Genomic DNA, 22,337 nt, shown 5'->3' with positions numbered 1-22,337 from the left:
CGAATTGTCTAGTGGAATATCCATGGCAGTTTACGGATCATTCTAATACATGCCTTGATCCAATTTATAAACTTTCTACTGAATCCAAACTTCTCCATTACAATAGAGAGGAAGGAACACTTGACTTGATCAAATGCATTTGCCATGTCCATTTTAACTACATTACCTTCTCTTTATTCGTCTTACATGAGTGTATAACTTTATGGGCCAGAATGATGTTGTCAACTATTTTCCTTTTTACAATAAATCCTCTTTGATTTCCTAATATTATCTCGTTAACAACTTTCTTGAGTCTCGAGGTGATCATTTTTATTAGAATTTTGTATGTTATATTACAAAGAGATATAGGCAAAATTTGGCAAGAGAAGAGGGGTTGTGCTCCTTGGGGATGATGGTCAGAAAAGTAGAATTTGTGCCTCCCCCAATTTTTTTCTTCTTAAGAGAGTAGTCAATCATCTTTTCGAGATTTACTTTCACAATGTGCCAAAAAATGCTTTAAAAAGGATTGGAGAACCCATATAGATCGAGAGCCTAATATTTTTCCACACTCCATGTCGCTTGCATGATTTCATTTTCCCTGGTTTCTTTAATTAGTTATTCATTCTCTTCTATAGAGATCAAGGCAAGAATTTTTTCAAGCATTTTGTTGACTTTACAAGGGTTTGCTTCCTCCTCTTCATTGTAGAGTCTTTCAAAGGGTATTCTTGTTGCTTCTTTGATTTCTTCGAAGTTGTCTAGCTTCCTCCCATCCTCAATGTTGATGCTTTTAATATTATTTTGACATGTTCTAGCCTTGAATTGTTTGTGGAAGGAGGTGTTACAACCCTTGATTTTAGCCACAAGCCGCTAGATTTTTAATCATCACTCTTCCTCCTCCTCCCTATATGTTGAATGTACTTTGAAACTAATTTCTTTTTCTTTTTTGATCAAATTCCTCTGTTACATGTCCTTCTTCTAATTGTTTTTGTACTTGTGCCAAGGAGGCTTACTAATCCATTCTTTCTCGACAAGGAGGAACATAAAATTCTCTAGCCAAAAATTAAGGGACCTTTTCATTGCTATAAGCTTTAATTCCCATACAAAGTAGGGTGACCTTGAGACTTGAATATTCCAAGCCTCTTTAACAATATTATAAACATTATGACAATGTAAGCAATTTGTGTCAAACCTGAAATTTATGGGCACATAGTTGAAAGGGACATCTAGAAGTAAGGGAAAAAGCTCATGATTAGATATTGTTGATGGAAGAGTACCGAAGAAGATTATCAAGTCTTGAATAAAATAAATTATTATTAATAAGAAATCTCTCTAACTTTGTTGCTGTGTACCCAAGCTTGACCTTTGTATTGCTCCAAGCGTATTTTCCATTTGAAAATTTGGTGTTGACAAGGTCCCATTCACTAATGATGTCCCCCATCTTCTCTCTCATAGGATCCCTAACATTGGATCCTCTTTTATTTTTGGAGGATGAAATGGTGGCACCAATATATCCTCTAATAATGCAATTCTCAATATTATTAGAAATTGTTATCTTCTGCAAGTAATCCAAAAAACAGATCTTTTATGGATAATGAATAGGGAAGTGAACATTAATTATATGAAATTCTATATGAAGAAATTCACTAATGATCCAATTGTTTAAAGACAAGGAGAATAATCTTTCTAAAAAATGAGAGTCCCATAAGGTCAGTAAACCTTTGGAGGCACCTCTTGATCCCATTATTGTTGCATTACAACTTTTCCAAAATTTTTGTCCCATTGTTATTGCTTCTTATGTACTTGTTTTTGTTTCTTGAATTAAAACTACAATAGGCTTTTCAGTCCTTTATTATATCTTCTTTCATTATACTTTCCATGCCTTTTCAATTCCACCAAGTTATTTTCATAAAAAATGTGACGGGGGAGGATCTCCTCCCATAGTGCTTGCCACAACAATTGAATCATGTTTTTCTCCCTTTCTTGGGGCCCACACATGTGGAAGGGTTCGTTGAGTCTCCAATGCATTGTCTAAATTAGCTACTTCATCGCGTTTATCTCTGTTGGTCCTTCTTCCAACTTTCTTCTCTGATATCTCTTCCTGAATTTCTCCCTTTTCAGTAGTTTGATAAGATTTGCCTCTAGTAGTTATTTGTTAGGTGGGGAAAGATCTTGGATCTATATGAGGGTTGTGTTTGGAAGTTTCATTGAGGGGAGGAGTGTGTCTAATTTCAGCAGTTGAGGAAGGAAGTTTAAGAGGAGGTGGAAGTTGCAAAATAATTATTTCATGGGCCACAAAACAAGTAGGTTGGATTTCGATATCATCAAGAGAGGGATCATTTAGAGCTTTGTATTGATTAACAATATATATGGGAGCTTCGATGGGGGGTCTTGAGGAAGAGGTTGATTGGTTTTTGAAGGACTTTTTTGAGATCGCCTTGGAGCAATGGAGGGGAGAGAGGTGGAGGCTTGGGAGGGCCCTTTTGGATTGCCTTTCTTCTTTAATTGTTGCGAGTGTTCTTCTTGAGCATGCATTGTTTGAGTTTCTTAAGTTTTCTCTAGGTAATTTTTGACAAAATGTCCATATTCATGACAATAACTACAATTAAAAGGGCATTGTTCATAATCCACTTGCTGAATAAAAGTATAATTATCCAATGATAATTTCAGTGCTTTGGGAACTCCTTTCTCTAGTTCTACTTCAACACATATTTTTACACAAGCAAATGGGGGGGTTTTGGCTTAGCCTTATCAATGTATTTACCCATGGAATCACCAATATATTTTAGGGCACAGTCCTTCCAATAGTGAAGTGGGAGGGTGGGGAGCAAACCCAAATAGGAACAACTATAGGAATGCCAACTTCTAGGTCAAAACAAGTGCATTTGTTTAGATATAAACCTTTGAATCCGTAGAAGTAATGCCTCCTTTGGAATATCAAATCCCACTTCTCCTTGAGCTTAAATAATAAGGCAAAGAAACCACACCCACATGAAAATGATTGACTTACCCTTTTATTAGTGGTTGATAGCTTTTGAAGATCCATGAATTGATTTGATCGGGTGAAGCGCAAAGTCCACTAAACTAGCATACGAAGCCCTTCTCTCCAAAGTTAAGAACCTTGCATCCAGTAAAGACCTTAGGTAATTGGACTTAAGGAATTTGATCAAATTTCTTCATGAATTAGTATTAAATAAAACAAATTATGAATTCCAAAAACTATTTAAATATTACTACTATAACTATAAAATTAGGAAGAGACGCCTGTCCTCCCACCATGAAAAACAATAAATATTGTCAAAATTAATATAAAATTAAAATATTGCAAAACAAAAACAATGATGTGACACTGTACTTGAGTGATTACCATCTAAAAAACCATTCTTTTGATAATCTCTATATCAACAAATTATATGTAAAGCCTTTCTCCCATCCCAAAACCCACCATTATGTTCCTGACCAAGAGTGGCCACAAACCTGAAAATGGAGGCCCGCTAGAGGTTCCAATATTGCCATCACAAAGTCCATTAAATTTTGTTTTTGATTAGACTCAATGAGTAGGAGATTAAATTTTGTTTTTGGTAGGTAGGTAGTCTGAGTGAGTTTTCACTATGTCCATGCTCCTGAGCTTTTGCTTAGTCATTCTGTCAATTAAATAAATCCAAGAATGAAGTTACAAAATGTTAAGAAACCAAATGGCAGGGTTTAAGGGCTCGGATCAGGATGTAAAGCTTTAAGCTGAAAGTTTGGTTGCTGGTTCCATTGAAATCAATGCTAAAAACTTCAAAACCTCCCGCAGACATCAACCTCAAACACCCTTGAGAGCAGAGCAACCTCACCTTCTAGTTGGGTTTTCCCCCTTGTGGGGCTTTCCCCTGGTCATTGACAAAATATTGTGCCTCTTGTCTCTTTGTTGTCTTTCATTGTGCAGTTGTATAATTGTTTTAACTACTTTTCTCTATTGTCATTGGTTAATTGAAGAAGTGAAATTGTAATATTATAAATTTTTGAAGTAATAGTTGCAGCATAGAACAATTAATGATGAAAAAATAACACATTGTAGTAGCTTGCGGGCAACGTGCCTCACTTTTTTGTACTTGCATCCATTTTCCATTAAGAGAAAGAGAGCAGAGCAACCTCACCTTCTAGTTGGGCTTTCTCCTGAAATGGTTTCCCATGTTATATCTTATGTTGGATTGTGGTTTGTGAGTTTTGTTTTACTCTTCTGTATTATTTGCATAAATTGTAATTTGTATGCATATGCAATAAATAATAATTTACAGATATTTAAATCTAAGGATAAATAAACCATCATAGAGTATATTTTAGATTTTCTAATATATAGTACGTTGGTTGCGATGAATTTTCCAATGGAATGTCCATGGAATTCTACATATTATATTGGTGTTAGAGTAGGGTTCTTTGGGTATATTGTGGGGAGTTACAAGGGATTGAGTTTCGTTACGCTGGAAGTCATAAAATTCCAATCATGGCGAATGAATTTGTGATAACCCTCATTATCCCGCATATGAGAGGTTTGCAATGCTGGCAACACAAGTCACAAATATAAACCATAATGTGAGCCTCCTCATGGCAACCCTAACCCCGTAGATTAGAAGTTTGCATGGCTAGAAGCACAAGTCACATATATAAATCATAATGTGAGCCCCCTCATGGAAACCCTAACCAATAAGCTTGAGCTATTAAGAAATATGGAGTTTTAGAGTGAAGGTCGCATAAGAGGGGAAATCAACAGACTTGGAGGAACTAAAGAGGGAATCTAATCAACCCAATTCAAGTGCCGTGGCCCATTCATTATTCAAAATAGAAGCGATGGTAGACGTCGAGCCATATCCAGGTGAGACAAACATTATGAATTTAAATCAGTCGTGGTAGCAATTAGAAGTTTATTTTAATGTCCATCATATAGAGGAAGAACAAAATATTTCATTTGCTTGACTAAAATTTGAGGGCCATGCCTTAACCTAGTGGGAAAGCCACACAGAGACCTTGAGGTTGGAGGGTAATCCTCTAGTGAATAAGTGGGAGGATTTCAAAATGATCATAACGTTACAATTTACCCTATTGGTTATGTAGAGGACTAGTGGATCTAATGGCACTACTTTAGGTAGAAGCATGGACAAAGTTTATAAGAGTACATCGTGGAATTTAGAAAGATGGTCATAATGTTGGGTATCTCCCCAAAGAACCCATATGTACTACTCAAATATATGGGGGTTCTACACAACCATTTGCAGAAGCGAGTGATGTTGTTCAAAGCTAGATCGGTGGACGAGGCTTGTGTATAAGCACAATACATGGAAAACATAAGCCAGAAGAAACAAAAATCAAGTGGGTCGAAGCAAAAGGAGCATCGAGACACTTCTAAGGATGTGGAAAAGATAAAAAAGGCAAAAACAACAATACATAAGTGTAAAAATCCGAACAACCACTGCAACCTTTGCAACATTGATTGTCATTATAGAGGAGTGGTGTTGAAGTTGCATCCAGAGCTTAACCTAATGAACAAAAAGAAAGATTCAATGAAGTTGAACCTCAAGGCCTCTGTTTCAAGCAACTAGGGTGAAATTAGCCTGAATGTGAATGAGAATATTGTCTATACCTCAATTAGAACAAGGTGAATGTATGCCTTCAACAATAGTAAGAGAACAAAAAAACCAAACTCTTCCATATAAAGATATAGGTCAAGAAGACAAAGGTTGATGCTTTGTTTGACGTAGGATCACAGTCGAATCTCATTATAGTAGAGTTGGTCAACAAATTGGGATTGGGAGTTCATGATCATCTAAGCGTAAGTCCATTGGGGTGGATAAATAAGGGTGTGGAAATAAAGGTAACCAAATAGTAGAACTAGATCTAGTTCCTCTTGAAGTAGAACTAGATGTAGTTCCCCTTGACGTAGAACTAGATGTAGTTCCTCTTGAAGTAGAACTAGTTGTAGTTCCCCTTGAAGTAGAATTAGATGTAGTTCCCCTTGATGCATGTGGAGTGGCATTTGGAAATCCCTATATGTACATGTGAAATACAATATTTATGCGGAGATCCAATCAATACCACCTCATCAAGGATGGAAATCCTTCACCAGCAACACACACAAGGGCAAATCTAACTTTTTTCTAGTAAGTGTCAATCAAACCAAAAAATTGATCAATTCTAGCAAGAAGTATGTTTCACTAATTTTAGGAGAAAGTCATATTGTAGAAGAGTCAATGAGAGAAAAGTGATCCTTGGAGGGGTGTGTTAAGAAAAAGAAATAATAATTAGAAGAGTTGCTATAGGCATACATGGATTTGTTATTGGATCCTAAAGGGTTATTGTCCAAGAGCGAAGTGGAGCACGAGATTCAATTATTGCCAAATTCCCCATTGCTAAACATTGGGTTGTACAGACAATCCCTTATAAAAGCAAGTGAGGTTAAGAAGCAATTGCAGTAACTACTGTAACAGGGTGTCATTCAACCAAGTACCTCACCATGTGGGTCACCCATCATCATCGTGCCAAAGAAGGATGGGACTTGGAACATGTGTATCGATTATAGGGTGTTAAACAAAATTACACTCAATAATAGGTATCCTTGGCTATGATAGATGATATGATGGATCAGTTTTAGCAAGCCAAATACATCACCAAGTTGAACTCAAAGTCTGTATATCACCAGGTTCGAGTTAGAGAAGAAGATAACTAGAAGACCACTTCCAAAATTAGGCAAGGTTTGTACGAGTGGTTAATCATGTTGTTTGGACTATGCAATGCACCAACTACATTTATGAGGTTAATGAATTGCATATTGCACCCTTTTATAAATTCATTTGTTATTGTCTATTTGGATGATATATTAGTACATAGTGTTACATGGGAGGAGGACATTTCACATTTGATGTAAATGTTGGAGACATTTAAGAAACACAAACTGGTAGAAAATATCAAGAAGTATGAGTTTGCATAGTAATATTTGGTGTATGTGGGATATGTGATAAGTGGAGGAGAGCTAAAGATAGATCCTACTGAGATGGAGGCCATCATGAAGTGGTGAGTGACTAATGTTTATGAAGGAAGGAGTTTTGTTGGGGCAACACAGTACCTGAGGAAATCCATGGCCTCATTTTAAACAATAGTACCACCAATCCATACTATAACAATAAGTGACAAGGGTTTCTAGTAGGGAAAGGGTCAACAAAGAGCATTTGAGGAATTAAAGAAGAAGATTAGTCAAACACAAGTTATGGCATTACTGAATTTGCAACAACACATCGAAGTGGAGAGAGATGCAAGTGGGTATGCTATGGGAGTAGTCTTGATGCATAGAGGAAGGCTTGTATGGTACCATTTTGAAGTATTTCATGGGGCAATTCTTAAGTACCATACCTACAACAAGGAGATTTATGCCCCTCATGTAAGTTGTGAAGAAGTGGAAACACTATATGATGGGAAAGGATATAATAATCGACACAAATCACCAATCAATACAATATTTGTAGGCCTAAAGTAATCTACAACAAACTGGGCATTATAAGTGGATGGGGTTTTTACAACAATTTCATTTAGTGATCAAGTATAAGAAGGGTAGCACAAACAAGTTGACCAACATGCTTTCAAGGTCATTCACATTGAAGATCACAGATTTGGGAACTCTAATGCACAAGGAGAAATTCACCAATGATGCATAAAAAGAGGCATATTTAGAGGATGAGGACTTCAAGGAGGTTTTTTAGTAGTTGTGGAGACAGAGCCATGTGCATGATGGTGACAACATAGTTGACTACCATCTCCATGACGAGTTACTCTATAGGTTGGATAAGTTATCTGTTCCTAAAGGTGAGTGACTGCAACTAATTAGAGAGAGTCATACCTCCAAGGTCATAAGGGACTTTGGTGCATGGAAGATAATGACCAATTTGCAAAGGTATGTGTATTGGCCCAAGATGCAAGAACATGTAGTTGGGTTCATAAGAAGATGCACGGTTTATTGCACCAATAAGCCTAGTAACATGAAGTAGGGTCTATATCATCCCTTGCCTATAACCACTCGGCCTTGGGAAATCATTTTCATGGACTTTATGAGAGGTTTACCAATAAATAGGAAGGGACATGACTCCCTATTCGTGATAGTTGACAGATTCAACAAAGTGTGTGTTCTAATGTCCTATAAAAGGACCATTAACAAGGTAAGAAGTAGTAAACTTGTTCTTTGGGTAGGTATGGGTGCACTTTGGGATACTAAGGAGAATTGATTTAGATATGGACACAAGGTTTCTTAGTGCATTTTGGATGACATTGTGTGAGAATATGAACACAAAGTTAAAGAGGTTTATAACATTGCATCCATAGGAAAATGGGTTGACAGAGGTAGTCAATATGACTTTGGTGCAACTTTTGAGGGATTACGATCATAAGCATTTGAAGACCTTGGATGAAAATATGGCATATATACAACACTCTTATAATGATGCATTCCAAACTTCTACTATTAAATCCCCAATTGAAACTTGTTTTGGATATTTTCCACCTTCACCTTTGGATATTTCATATGAGTAGCAAGGAGGATAAAGGGAGGATCTCACAACGGATGTGTTAAGGGCATAAGTATTTGTTGAGAATATCAAGTAGGTCCATATACATGTGCATGAGACACTTTAGAAGTCACAAAAAAAGTACAAGGGCAAACATGATCAACATAGAACATAGAGGTCATTCAAGGTAGGAGACAGAGTATGGTTACAGTTGAACAAGGAGAGGATATAGGGTCCTGGTAAGAAAATCAAGGCTCTATGATATGGTCCCTTTGAGATATTGAAAAGGGTGGGAGATACAACCTATAAATCATTTTACTCCCATACATGCGCACTTACTCAGTGGTTAATGTAGAGAACTAAAATTCTATGAGCCTTCAATGCTAGATTAGGAAGAGGAGTAGGTCCTACCTTCTATAGAGGATTTGGCACTGGATGCTCAAGCAAAGTTGAAGAGGATACCCAAAACTACAAGACAAGGGTAGCATTACCTTTGGTAGATTGGGTTGAAAGGATAACTTCCAAGCAAGGCTAAATGGTACTCCCAAGTGAAGTTAGAGGAAAAATTTCCTCACCTCACCCAATAAAAGCTTTTAGGGACCAAAACCCTCCCAAAGTGAGGATATGTGTTTTGGATTGGATCACTATGTCATTTGTCATCCTTATTGATGCTTTTATAGCGGAAAAAAGTGGAAGAGTAAGCTCGCATAACCCTTTTTATCGATGGGACCCAGTTTGGAAAATTTGGGTTTGAAACCTTCTAGAAGCAGTTTGAGGCATCAAATGGTTTTTTTTTTTTGGGGGGGGGGTGGGGGTAAAACTTTTTTCACTTAACATCCACACATTTTTGCACTATCCTACACAAAAATAACTTTCCAACAACGCATGAATCACCTCAATCAGAGTTTGAATGCAAACATTATGCCATTCGAAAGATGATCTTCCTATTTTGACCATCATAATTCAAGAGGATGCCACATTAAAGGAGCTATCCACATGATCGTGATGAAGAAGAATCTAGAATAATTGATATTGTAACTCTATTTAAGAGTTAAAGAAGTCTGACTTAACCACTAGTAGGACATGTGGTTGCGTTACAATCAAGCCATTAGGAGCAAAAGAGGTTCCATTCTATTTGAGTACATTTTGTTCCATAGATGAGAAGAGTAGCCAAGAGTGGATAGGGAGAGAGAAAATAGAGCAGTGTTGTGCACTTCAGCAGCCCATGGACCACAAGCCTCACTTCTTTGTACTTGCATCCATTTTCTATTCAGAGAAAGAGAGCACAATTTCCTCATCTTTTAGGTAGGTGTTCTCCCGAAAGGGTTTCCTACGTTATATCTTGTGATGGTTTGTGGTTTGCGAACTTTATTTTGTTGTTCTCTATTTTATGCAGAATTATAATTTGCACACATACAAAAGAAACAATAATGTATGGATCCAGAATTCTAAGGAGAAATAAACTCTCGTATAGTATATTTAAAATCTTATAATATATTTTGGTAGATTTGTTGTGACGAATTGTCTAGTGGAATATCCATGGCAGTTTACGAATCATTCTAATACATGCCTTGATCCAATTTATAAACTTTCTACTGAATCCAAACTTCTCCATTACAATAGAGAGGAAGGAACACTTGACTTGATCAAATGCATTTGCCATGTCCATTTTAACTACATTACCTTCTCTTTATTCGTCTTACCTGAGTGTATAACTTTATGGGCGAGATTGATGTTGTCAAGTATTTTCCTTTTTACAATAAATCCTCTTTGATTTTCTAATATTATCTCGTTAACAACTTTCTTGAGTCGTGAGGTGATCATTTTTGTTAGAATTTTTGTATGTTATATTACAAAGAGATATAGGCAAAATTTGGCAAGAGAAGAGGGGTTATGCTCCTTGGGGATGATGGTCAGAAAAGTAGAATTTGTGCCTCCCCCAATTTTTGTTCTTCTTAAGAGAGTAATCAATCATCTTTTCGAGATTTACTTTCACAATGTGCCAAAAAATGCTTTAAAATGATTGGAGAACCCATATAGATTGAGAGCCTGATATTTTTCCACACTCCATGTGGCTTGCATAATTTCATTTTCCCTGGTTTCTTTAATTAGTTATTCATTCTCTTATATAGAGATCAAGGCAAGAATGTTTTCAAGCATTTTGTTGACTTTACAAGGGTTTGCTTCCTCCTCTTCATTGTAGAGTCTTCCAAAGGGTATTCTTGTTGCTTCTTTGATTTCTTCGAAGTTGTCTAGCTTCCTCCCATCCTCAATGTTGATGCTTTTAATATTATTTTGACATGTTCTAGCCTTGAATTGTTTGTGGAAGGAGGTGTTACAAACCCTTGATTTTAGCCACAAGCTGCTAGATTTTTAATCATCACTCTTCCTCCTCCTCCCTATATGTTGAATGTACTTTGAAACTAATTTCTTTTTCTTTTTTGAGCAAATTCCTCTGTTACATGTCCTTCTTCTAATTGTTTTTGTACTTGTGCCAAGGAGGCTTACTAATGCATTCTTTCTTGACAAGAAGGAACATAAAATTCTCTAGGCAAATTTTAAGGGACCTTTTCATTGCTATAAGCTTTAATTCCCATACAAAGTAGGGTGACCTTGAGACTTGAATATTCCAAGCCTCTTTAACAATATTATAAACATAATGACAATGTAAGCAATTTGTGTCAAACCTGAAAGGTATGGGCACACAGTTGAAAGGGACATCTAGAAGTAAGGGAAAAAGCTCATGATTAGATATTGTCGATGGAAGAGTCTCGAAGAAGATTATCAAGTATTGAATAAAATAAATTATTATTAATAAGAAATATATCTAACTTTGTTGCTGTGTACCCAAGCTTGACCTTTGTATTGCTCCAAGTGTATTTTCCATTTTCCATTTGATGTTGACAAGGTCCCATTCACTAATGATGTCCCCCATCTTGTCTCTCATATGATCCCTAACATTGGATCCTCTTTTATTTTTGGAGGATGAAATGGTGGCACCAAAATATCCTCTAATAATGCAATTCTCAATATTATAAGAAATTGTTATCTTCTACAAGTAATCCAAAAAACAGATCTTTTATGGATAATGAATAGGGAAGTGAACATTAATTATATGAAATTCTAAATGAAGAAATTCACTAATGATCCAATTGTTTAAAGACAAGGAGAATAATCTTTCTAAAAAATGAGAGTCCCATAAGGTCAGTAAACCCTTGGAGGCACCTCTTGATCCCATTATTGTTGCATTACAACTTTTCCAAAGTTTTTGTCCCATTGTTATTGCTTCTTCTGTACTTGTTTTTGTTTCTTGAATTAAAACTACAATAGGCTTTTTAGTTCTTTATTATATCTTCTTTCATTATACTTTCCATGCCTTTTCAATTCCACCAAGTTATTTTCATAAAAAATGTGACGGGGGAGGATCTCCTCCCATAGTGCTTGCCACAACAATTGATTCATGTTTTTCTCCCTTTCTTGGGGCCCACACATGTGGAAGGGATCGTTGAGTCTCCAATGTGTTGTCTAAATTAGCTACTTCATCGCGTTTATCTCTGTTGGTCCTTCTTCCAACTTTCTTCTTTGATCTCTCTTCCCGAATTTCTCCCTTTTCAATAGTTTGATAAGATTTGCCTCTGGTAGTTATTTGTTAGGTGGGGAAAGATCTTGGATCTATATGAGGGTTGTGTTTGGAAGTTTCATTGAGGGGAGGAGTGTGTCTAATTTCAACGGCTCAGGAAGGAAGTTTAAGAGGAGGTGGAAGTTGCAAAATAATTATTTCATGGGCCACAAAACAAGTAGGTTGGATTTCGATATCATCAAGAGAGGGATCATTTAGAGCTTTGTATTGATTAACAATATATATGGGAGCTTCGATGGGGGGTCTTGAGGAGGAGGTTGATTGGTTTTTGAAGGACTTTTTTGAGATCGCCTTGGAGCAGTGGAGGGGAGAGAGGTGGAGGCTTGGGAGGGCCCTTTTGGATTGCCTTTCTTCTTTAATTGTTGCCAGTGTTCTTCTTGAGCATGCGTTGTTTGAGTTTCTTGAGTTTTCGCTAGGTAATTTTTGACAAAATGTCCATATTCATGACAATAACTGCAATTAAAAGGGCATTGTTCATAATCCACTTGCTGAATAAAAGTCTAATTATCCTATGATAATTTCAGTGCTTTGGGAACTCCTTTCTTTAGTTCTACTTCAACACATATTTTTACACAAGCAAATGGGGGGGTTTTGGCTTAGCCTTGTCAATGTATTTGCCCATGGAATCACCAATATATTTTAGGGCACGATCCTTTCAATAGTGAAGTGGGAGGTGGAGGAGGCAAACCCAAATAGGAACAACTATAGGAATGCCAACTTCTAGGTCAAAACAAGTGCATTTGTTTAGATATAAACCTTTGAATCCGTAGAAGTAATGCCTCCTTTGGAATATCAAATCCCACTTCTCCTTGAGCTTAAATAATAAGGCAAAGAAACCACACCCACATGAAAATGATTGACTTACCCTTTTATTAGTGGTTGTTAGCTTTTGAAGATCCATGAATTGATTTGATCGGGTGAAGCGCAAAGTCCACTGAACTAGCATACGAAGCCCTTCTCTCCAAAGTTAAGAACCTTACATCCAGTAAAGACCTTAGGTAATTGGACTTAAGGAATTTGATCAAATTTCTTCATGAATTAGTATTAAATAAAACAAATTATGAATTCCAAAAACTATTTAAATATTACTACAATAACTACAAAATTAGGAAGAGACACCTGTCCTCCCACCACGAAAAACAATAAATGTTGTCAAAATTAAAATATTGCAAAACAAAAACATATTTAATAACAAAAACAATGATGTGACATTGTACTTGAGTGATTACCATCTAAAAAACCATTCTTTTGATAATCTCTATATCAACAAATTACATGTAAAGCCTTTCTCCCATCCCAAAACCCACCATTATGTTCCCAACCAAGAGTGGCCACAAACCTGAAAATGGAGGCCCGCTAGATGTTCCAATATTGCCATCGCAAAGTCCATTAAATTTTGTTTCTGATTAGACTCAACCAGTAGGAGATTAAATTTTGTTTTTGGTAGGTAGGTAGTCCGAGTGAGTTTTCACTATGTCCATGGTCCTCAGCTTTTGCTTAGTCATTCTGTCAATTAAATAAATCCAAGAATAAAGTTACAAAACGTTAAGAAACCAAGTGGCAGCGTTTAAGGGCTCGGATGCAGGATGTAAAGCTTTAAGCTGAAAGTTTGGTTGCTGGTTCCTTTGAAATCAATGCTAAAAACTTCAAAACCTCCCGCAGACATCAACCTCGAACACCCCTGAGAGCGCATTTTAATGAATTAGTCCGAACTGCTGCAGCAGAATGAGCCTAAAAATCGTCGAATCCGACTTAGATTTCGCTCCTTTTTCCTTCTGAAGACATCAAAGGCCACAAAAATATGCAGAGATTGCGCAATCTCGTCCCCGTCACTCGCCTTCTGTCCCCAAAAATTATTCTAGCCAAGGACCACATCCAAACTCGCCAAACCCTCTTATCCTCCTCACGCAATTTCCTGCAAATCTTGGCCTCGGCAAACTACAATACGGGTAGAAACAACGACGGCAAAGACGGAGAATCGGAGCCAAAGGATCCATGGGATCAGGCCTGGGTTGAAAACCCTAGCCCTAGTTCGGCAGGGGAGGGGAAGGGGGAGGAGGAAGATCCATGGGGAATGGACTCTTCCTGGTCGACAGGATTAACTGAAGATCACTTTGAGGGGGAAGCTGTAGGGCGGCCGGTCGCTGAAGGCGAAGTCGTGGGGCCACCGGCCACCGCCGCGGGCGGCAGAAGGCAGCGGGGCCGAGCCGGTGCGGGCACCGATCCTAATGATGAAGAATGGGCGAGGCTCGAAAGGGAATATAAAGAAAACAAAAAATTTGTGGACAGCATCGATCAGAAGAAGACTGAAACCTTTATTTTGTTGAAGCAGGTGAGCAGTGTCGAAATTTGACGTCTGACCCTGCACTTCAAGACAAGAAAAATCCACACGATGCAAAAAACTTGAATCTCACTTCATTTATCTTTACAGTAATTTTCATATATCGACACAGACTGGCAATTTTTTCCCCCTATAAATATATTTCTACTATGTATTTTTATATTTGACAAGAAAACAGGCAGAAATGTTCATACGCCCGTTCAATTTCAAATATGCAGGTGAGGGAGCCGGGGCTCAGGGGTTCTTATTTGAAGGACTCGGAGAAGCAGGAGATGTACAAACTGCACAAGGAGAATCCCGAGGTTTACAATGTGGAAAGGTTGGCAAAGGATTTCAGGATCATGCGCCAGAGGGTCCACGCGATACTGTGGCTGAAGGAGGACGAGGAGGAAATGGAGAAGAGGATGGGCCGTCCACTTGATGATGCCGTGGAGCAGCTGCTGGATACTTGTCCGGAGTAAGTTTTTGCATCCTTCTTGTTATTTGTCATACAATGTGAATTTAATTATTCTATCTATTGACCACACCTAGGGAAGCTAGGTGCATTCATTGGTTCAGGTAAGAGATCATCGCTTTGTATGTGTATGTAAATTTTGTTTAAACAAACGAAAATAATCTGCTGACGAAAGTGGAAATGAATTAAGCACGTAAAATAAAAATCAGCATAGGTCTATGTTATCCTTGGACCTATTGTCAGGCAGGATCACCAAAGCTCAAGGTGCAAACTTTAATGTTGATAAATAGTTTACGAGATGCAAAACATTGAAGCTGGCACTTTGATTTTTGGGTCCCTTGAGACACTGGATATATATGGGGTTAAGATGGATATTTTTCTGCGAAATAGTATCTTGGAAAACCCATTGAGCACTTCTCCTCATTTGAAGGATGGTACACATGGTAAACCAAATTCTTTAGGAATCAAGGTTGATACAACAACATTCTCATTAAGAGCTCAAAGTGCCATTAATGGCGACAACAAGTAGAGAAGATCTGGGCACATGTAGAGAAGGTATGGTGGGAAGTACTCCAACATTGATTTCGGTCAATGGTTTCTGCAACAACTTTAACGACAACAAGAGCAGAATGCCTTTCTTAAATAATTTTTTACAATGGTAATGGGAAATTAGGTTAGTTATGGAGGACAGGGAAATTAAGGGTGTATACATGCCAAAAACTTAGCATGCATGCCCCACCCTAAGTTTAGTTCCAATTTAGCTACTTTTTTATATTTAGTAGTTTAGTTCTATTTCTGATTTTGCAATTAGTGAGAACTTAGTAGTTGCATGCACATTAACTTAGGGTGCTCCACGAGTGGAAAGTTTCCAAGAATAGATAGGGTGCAGATCCCTAGAAGAGAGAGGTGTATGCATACTTGCACTCTCCTCTAGTGGGCACACTTTTGTTGGAATATATCTTTCATGCAAGTTGAGGGTGCTAATTCCAAGGCCATGAATAGATCTAGGGTTTAGGTATATTTAATTGAAGGCATTGTTGTGCATGTGTCCAGGTTCATTGTACCCTCTACTCTACAAAGGAGAAGGCAGAGGTATAGGTTTTTTTCATTTAGTTTTCAAGGTAGCAACAATGGATGAATGGTAGAGTTTGAAGCTTTCAATGTATTTTTTGTTTTTAGGAGTAATAAACTCAAATCTGTGTACTTGTTGTAACTTTCTTTAGTAGAATGTATTTCAATGTCTAGTAGATTTTAGATTGCAATTTCGATAGATATTTTAATTCTCGAATTTCCTAAGTAGGTAGGTTAGAAATCATGCTAGGATTGTTACAATGTGTTGAAGAATTTCAACATGGTGTTTGAGTGGCATATCTCAAGCCTTCTAGAATTTTGTGAATGTAGAGATCAACATGAAGGAAAGAGTTTCAATGGGTAGTATATCTAGGCTTCAATGATTGAAGCAAGTTTGTGCCAGTGGTTAGCACGTGAACTTGTGAGGGATTGTGCTGTGCGATACCCCCCTAGTTGGTTGAGTGAGCTGAGATTGAAGCTTGTTCAATGGAGTTGTAGTAGTGGCCACTCATAGTTTGTTGGACAATCCCTTGTTAGAAGGTGCCTCTAACTTTGTGTCCTAGAAGTGTAGACTACAACAACTCTTGGAAGTAGTGAACTTTTGGTACCTCATGGAGAATGCACTAAACTCAAAGTGAATCCTATTGGATTCGATTAAGGATCATTTGATCCCTCATATCACTGGCAAGAGCATTGCCAAGGAGATGAATGATGCTTTGGTAACTTTGTACTAGAGTGTGAACGAACCAGGAAGATCCTCTCAAGTAACAAGCTCATCATGACCAACATGTGTAAGATAAATACAATAGCTAGTTATCTAATGAAGCTAACGAAGTTGAGAGGCTAGCTTAGTGTAGTGGTGATGAAGTCAGTTGACAAACTAATTTAGTTTGTTTTGAATGGCTTCAATTCATCTTGGCATAACTTTGTCTAGGTTATTTGTGGTTGAGAGAAGCTTCCTTAGTTTGACAAATCATGGGGTGCTTTCATTGGAGAGGAGAGGAGATGCTTTCAACTAGTTACAAGGATGAGGATGATGGATTAGGCTTACCCCTCATTGGTAAGGTGAGGAGAGGAGATGCTTTCAACTGGTTACAAGGATGAGGATGATGGATTAGGCTTACCTCTCATTGGTAAGGTGAGGAGAGGAGATAGGAAGTTAGGACTCACGAGGGGTTAGAAGTACAAGAAGGGAAACTGAGAGTCTATCAAGTACTTTAGGTGTGGCAAGCATGATCACTTTGCCTCTTAGTGATTCTTCTCCTATTGTCTTGAGAGGAAGAAGGGAAAGAGTAAGTAAAACCAACAATAGTAAGAATCTGTAGGGAATATGGATGCTTTCGATGTGGATGATTTGATTGCTAAGCTAGATCCACTTTGCCATGGTGATGGCATGTGGACAATGGAGCTTCAAGGCATATGACTGATGACATAAAGATCATTAGTAGGTTTCAAGAGCAAGAGGGAGGAATGCTTGTGGAGTTGGGTCAGTGCTTCACATATCTTATGAAGGGATTGGATTCTATATCTTTTTAGATGACTTCAAGTGATGTTCTTGAGTTAGATTTTGTCTTATATGTTGCAATTTTAATTTTTAGTTTGCTTTTGGTTTCATGCATGACATATTTACAATATTTGGAGGAGTTTGATGGTCAACAAGTCACCATTAGAGACAAAAACCATGGATCAGAGCGAGTTTTGGCTGGAGGACTATGAGAAGGTGGCCTTTATAGGTTACTCGTAGATCTCGTTGAGTAATTATGGTAAGATTCCATGTTGGAGGAGGGTTTCTCTAGCCTCGAGGAGATAGGGATAGGGTCAACTATGGAATAATTGATTGATTCCTTGATTGCAATTTATGGAAATATGAAGAGTACTAGGATAAGGTTGTTACAAAGGAATTCTCTTAGCAAAAGGACGCTGGGACTCTTACTCTAGTTGTTGGAGGATTCGCATAAGAAAGAGGGAGTTGCCATAGATGGGTTGACTCATGCACCATTAGTTTTGAATATTGATATCAATGAGATTTGTTCAGTCCTTATTTGTCATCAATTGTACCAAGAAACAAACCCTAACCCGTTTTCCTACCTTTAGACCTCAAAAACATCCGTTTTTGACAAATTACTCACCATTTTCAAGGATTGAACCGAAAGATAAACATATGACATATGACATAGATTAAAAGTTGACTACTAAGCAAATAATTATAGGAACATGTTCCTGTAATTTGGTATGTTGCATTGGCTTTTGGGATAGGGGAATGACGGGGATGAGGGGACATATCCCCGAGACGACTGGAGCGCACCCCCAATTTTTTTTTGGGGACAACAAGTTGGGGATGGCAATTATAGAATTCACCACAAACATTTGTAGTTGCTTCAAACTTGTAAGCATAACAAGCTATACTATAATGTATTATGCACAACCCTTACACTTGGGAATCCTAAAAAAGCCCAAGCAATTAAAAAAAGGGTTGAGTGACATTCGATTATTGGCTACTAGACATGAGCAAAATGTGGTTTACTTTTCATGCGATAGAGAGTTGTCTCTATAGCAGAATTTTTCCTCATATTTCTTGATAATGATGCTTATGTTGAAACATAAAAGGTATTCCCTTCTTAATATGTTTTGCAGACTTTCATAGTTGTGTTGAAACCACCATAGAACACTTTGTTTATGTAAAGATATTAGATTCATATATTAGATTAAGAAGGTGATTGAATAGGAATTTATTTAGACATTTAGTACCCAATCTGAGTCACTAATATCTAATTGTTTTCACAATGCTCGAGGTTCAAATAATAGAAGCTTTGGGACTTGAATGATATGGAAACCCATGTACAATATGTGAAAGCTGAGATGACCCAAAAGATGTGAAGAATAAGAGCAATAACCACAAGGATCAACCCTTTTAAATATTGCATTTTCTGTTTTTTAAACTTGAAGGATTTTCTTGTTGTAGTGTTGTTGCTGAAAATACAATATTAACTCATCAGAAACTCAAATTGAAACCCATCATACAAATCCTATGTTTTGAGTTGCAACTTGTACAACAAATTTAGATTCATTGTGACACAAAAATAATGGATGGGAAAATTGATCATATTGTCCAAGTATCAATGTCTATGATTGTTAAAATGGAATATATATGCCCGGTAAATGCTTGAAATCTGCCCGGTGTTGAAAAATGTAATTAGGTTCGGTCTTAATAAAATGTATTTGTTAATATTTTTTTTGTTACAATGACTTATTAAAGCACAGGCTTCATGCTTGGGTCATCATTTTAATCACTCAAAAGACTCAAAGTCCCCATCGTGGACTCCTAGGATTAATAAAGAGTCATTGGAGTCATTGTATGTTTTTTTGAGACCCTTCTTGGGCTTTCGAACGATGTGAATAGAATTATTTTCGAGTCAAAAATCAATTATGTAACCTCCACACTAAGTCAGCCTCAAGGAAGACAACTCAACCTCATTGGAAGGCTATATAGACAACTTACAAGGTAGTTCGACTTCATTTGTAGCATCTTATCTCTCTCTCACATAGTTCGATATCTGAAGCCGGAAGCTGGAAGTTGGGAAAAAGTGTGAAGGTGAAGGAGGCTAAAAGGAGTGCGAGTTTGGTCAAGAAGGAAGGGAAGGACAAAATCAAAGTTTTGGTCTCTCTCTCTCTCTCTCTCTCTCCCTCTCTCTCTCGTGTGGGCTAGTTTAGGAGATCGAAGTCTCCTTGTCAAAGTTGAAGCTGCTGCTGATGCTAGACGCTGCCAAGTTGAAGTTGCTAGGGTTGAAGTCCGAAGCTGTCAAGTCGAAGTTGTGAAGGCCGAAGTGCTGCTGCTACTAGGTCAAAGGTTGGTTCGAAGAGGCTGGCTTGGTGTGGAGGAGGTCTTTGTCTAGGTTGAAGAGTCATAAGGAAAACTATTGATGGAAGAGATTTTGACTGGGTTTTCCACTAGATAGGGGTTTTGCCCTGACAGTGTGCCTACATCTTGTGTCGTGTATTTTTGTTATCTTCATGCACACATAATTTGGTAATTTCTTGATGAAAGATAATATAACAAATAAGTAAAAGAAGCCAACATAATTCACAAGTAATTATCAAGAAAGAGAAATCTAACCCTAATTCTACTAGCATTGGATTTCTCAACACGGTTTCAGAGCTAAGGTCAAAGAAGATTGCAAATCACATTATTGGCTTGAAGGAAATGATTACTCCCTCTATGATAAGAATGGGATTCAATACTGCAGGAAGCTGTATCAAAAAGATGTTCTACTACTTATTCAACAAAGTCAAAAGCCAAGGGTTCTTGGCTGCACTTACAGGTTCACTTAATAATGATAATGCATGGATTATTAACAGTGAAGCATCTAGGCATATGAGAAGAAAGAGTAAACAACCTCACACTCTATCAAAGGAATCATCTTCTCATATAGTGGAATTGGGAGATAACAAAAGCTATTAGAGGCCTGGGATCAACATCATTAAAGTTGGAGAATGGAGCTAAGGTGAAGAAGAAGGAAAAAGATAGTTTAAGGATCTATTGAAATTAATCTAAGGAACCTCAAGAAGTTGATTAAAGAATCACATAAGGAGACCTTATAAGGAAAGAAGCTTACTATCTTCAAGGACAATGTCTAACACAATAAAGGAAGAGAACAAATTAGAAGAATCATTCAATTACAATGCTTGGAAGAAGAGGATAGATCTCATCCCCGAAAAGAATAAAGTCTTAGATCTAGTAAAAGGAAAAGTGAAGAAGTCTGCAAAGAATTCAAGAAGTCTAAAGGGCCAAGAAAGAAGGGACAGGGATCAAGCAAACTTTTCCAAAGAAGTTTCACCAAAGAAGAACATGATGGAAGGACCCGAAGTCAAAGACCTATTTGCTAGGAACTCTTAGGGACTCTATCCCTTGCATATCCTTTTACTATCCCTCAAGCTTGGAAGAAGCCCTTACCAACTCTTAAAGATAAGTATCTTACTCCTTGTATTGTCTTTTATATTTAGTTTCCCTTACTTATCTAAGTTAGTTTATATTAAATATTAATCACATCTAGTCATATTTTTGTCTAGAAAAGACTTGTTGAATACTCAAGGAACACGGAAGAAGGCTTCAAAGGCTTCACAATACAAAGCATTGGAATTACAAGGTTTGTTAAGAAACAAGAGGTATGTTTTGAATTACAAGTTTTGTTCTCTCCATATTCATTCTTGATAAACTATTACTAACATCTTTTTGTCTAGCTTTCTTGAATCTTAAAGATTCTTGATTGGGTGATTCATCATTAGATAAATCTACCCTCCTCATATATTTGATTACTCTTGTGGAACCCTAGAAAGGTTCATTGTGAAAACCCTAACTTAAGGGTATGTCGATGATTATGTGTGAAACCCTAACCTACTTAGGGTTATTGTTGAAAGAAAATGTCTGATGTTTTGATGAAGTCATGTTTGGGGTTTTGGTATGGTTATGGAAACCCTAACTTGTTAGGGTTGAATGGTGATGTTTGAAATCCCAAACCTTTGAAGTATTGATAATTTATGGTTTGCTATGTTTTGTATTGAAACCCTAGATCATTAGGGTTTGGTAGGGTGTATAAGCAAGACCCTTATAATGTCTTAAAAATGAAATCCTTGGCATGTGTGTGTTTGTCTGATAAAACCCTAGTCTGATCAAGTTTGTTATATGTCTAACTCTTATTGATATTTGTGTAGTTGGGTTTGACTAACACATGTTATGATGTGCTTGTGCATGATGATGGAATCCTAGATATATGAGTTGACCTAATTGTTGATGGTCATGAGTCCTAGGGTTTGGAACTAAGCCCTAGTCGAAGTTTGATTCTCTAGGATGATAATATCTGTGAATTTTAGGGTTTTGTAATCAAACCTTAATGGAAGTCCAAATCTCTGATATATGATGTCTATGTGATAATTAGAGATTTGTGTAAGATTGTTGAAATCTAAGTTTTAGTTATCACTAATGTTTGATTGTTTGAGAAAATCTGGGGTTTGCAACAAACCTTAGTGGAATCTAGTCATGTTGTTACTTTGAATTGAGCTGTGATTGGTTGTTAAAAACTCCTATATGAAATCTAGGATCTCACACAAAATCCTAGTGAGAAGTCTAACATATGAATTCTGAAGTTGTTAGATACATTGTAGATCTATATTTGTCTGAATTGTTTCTAGGGTTTGCAATATGATGTAGTAGGGTATGTCATACCTCTAAAAGAAACATTGAAACCCTAGATGTAATGAAAGTTATTATGAAATGCTCAAAGTCTTGATGAAGTAGTCTAGGGTTTATGACGAAAACCTTAGCAAGAA

The 22,337-nt window shown here is 37.2% G+C and overlaps 1 protein-coding gene across 1 annotated transcript in view; it reads left to right on the top strand.

Annotated features, from left to right (window-relative positions):
• The first annotated feature begins 13,480 nt into the window (after window positions 1-13,480).
• Window positions 13,481-22,337, top strand: part of LOC149172265 (protein GAMETE CELL DEFECTIVE 1, mitochondrial-like) — a 62,408-nt gene continuing 53,551 nt past the window's right edge. Inside the window, exons 1-2 of the mRNA XM_089424282.1 lie at window positions 13,481-14,479; window positions 14,707-14,945. Coding sequence (XP_089280408.1) covers window positions 13,949-14,479; window positions 14,707-14,945 — 770 coding nt within the window. The 5' untranslated portion in view covers window positions 13,481-13,948. The remainder of the gene's footprint in view (window positions 14,480-14,706; window positions 14,946-22,337) is intronic.

Source organism: Pinus tabuliformis, chromosome 4_2 (genome assembly GCF_031772625.1).
Source record: "Pinus tabuliformis cultivar Carrire ecotype Pingquan chromosome 4_2, CPIR1, whole genome shotgun sequence".
Classification (NCBI taxonomy): Eukaryota; Viridiplantae; Streptophyta; class Pinopsida; order Pinales; family Pinaceae; genus Pinus; species Pinus tabuliformis.
The sequence above is the reverse complement of the archived record's forward strand: the minus strand, read 5'-3'. Positions and strand labels throughout refer to the sequence as shown.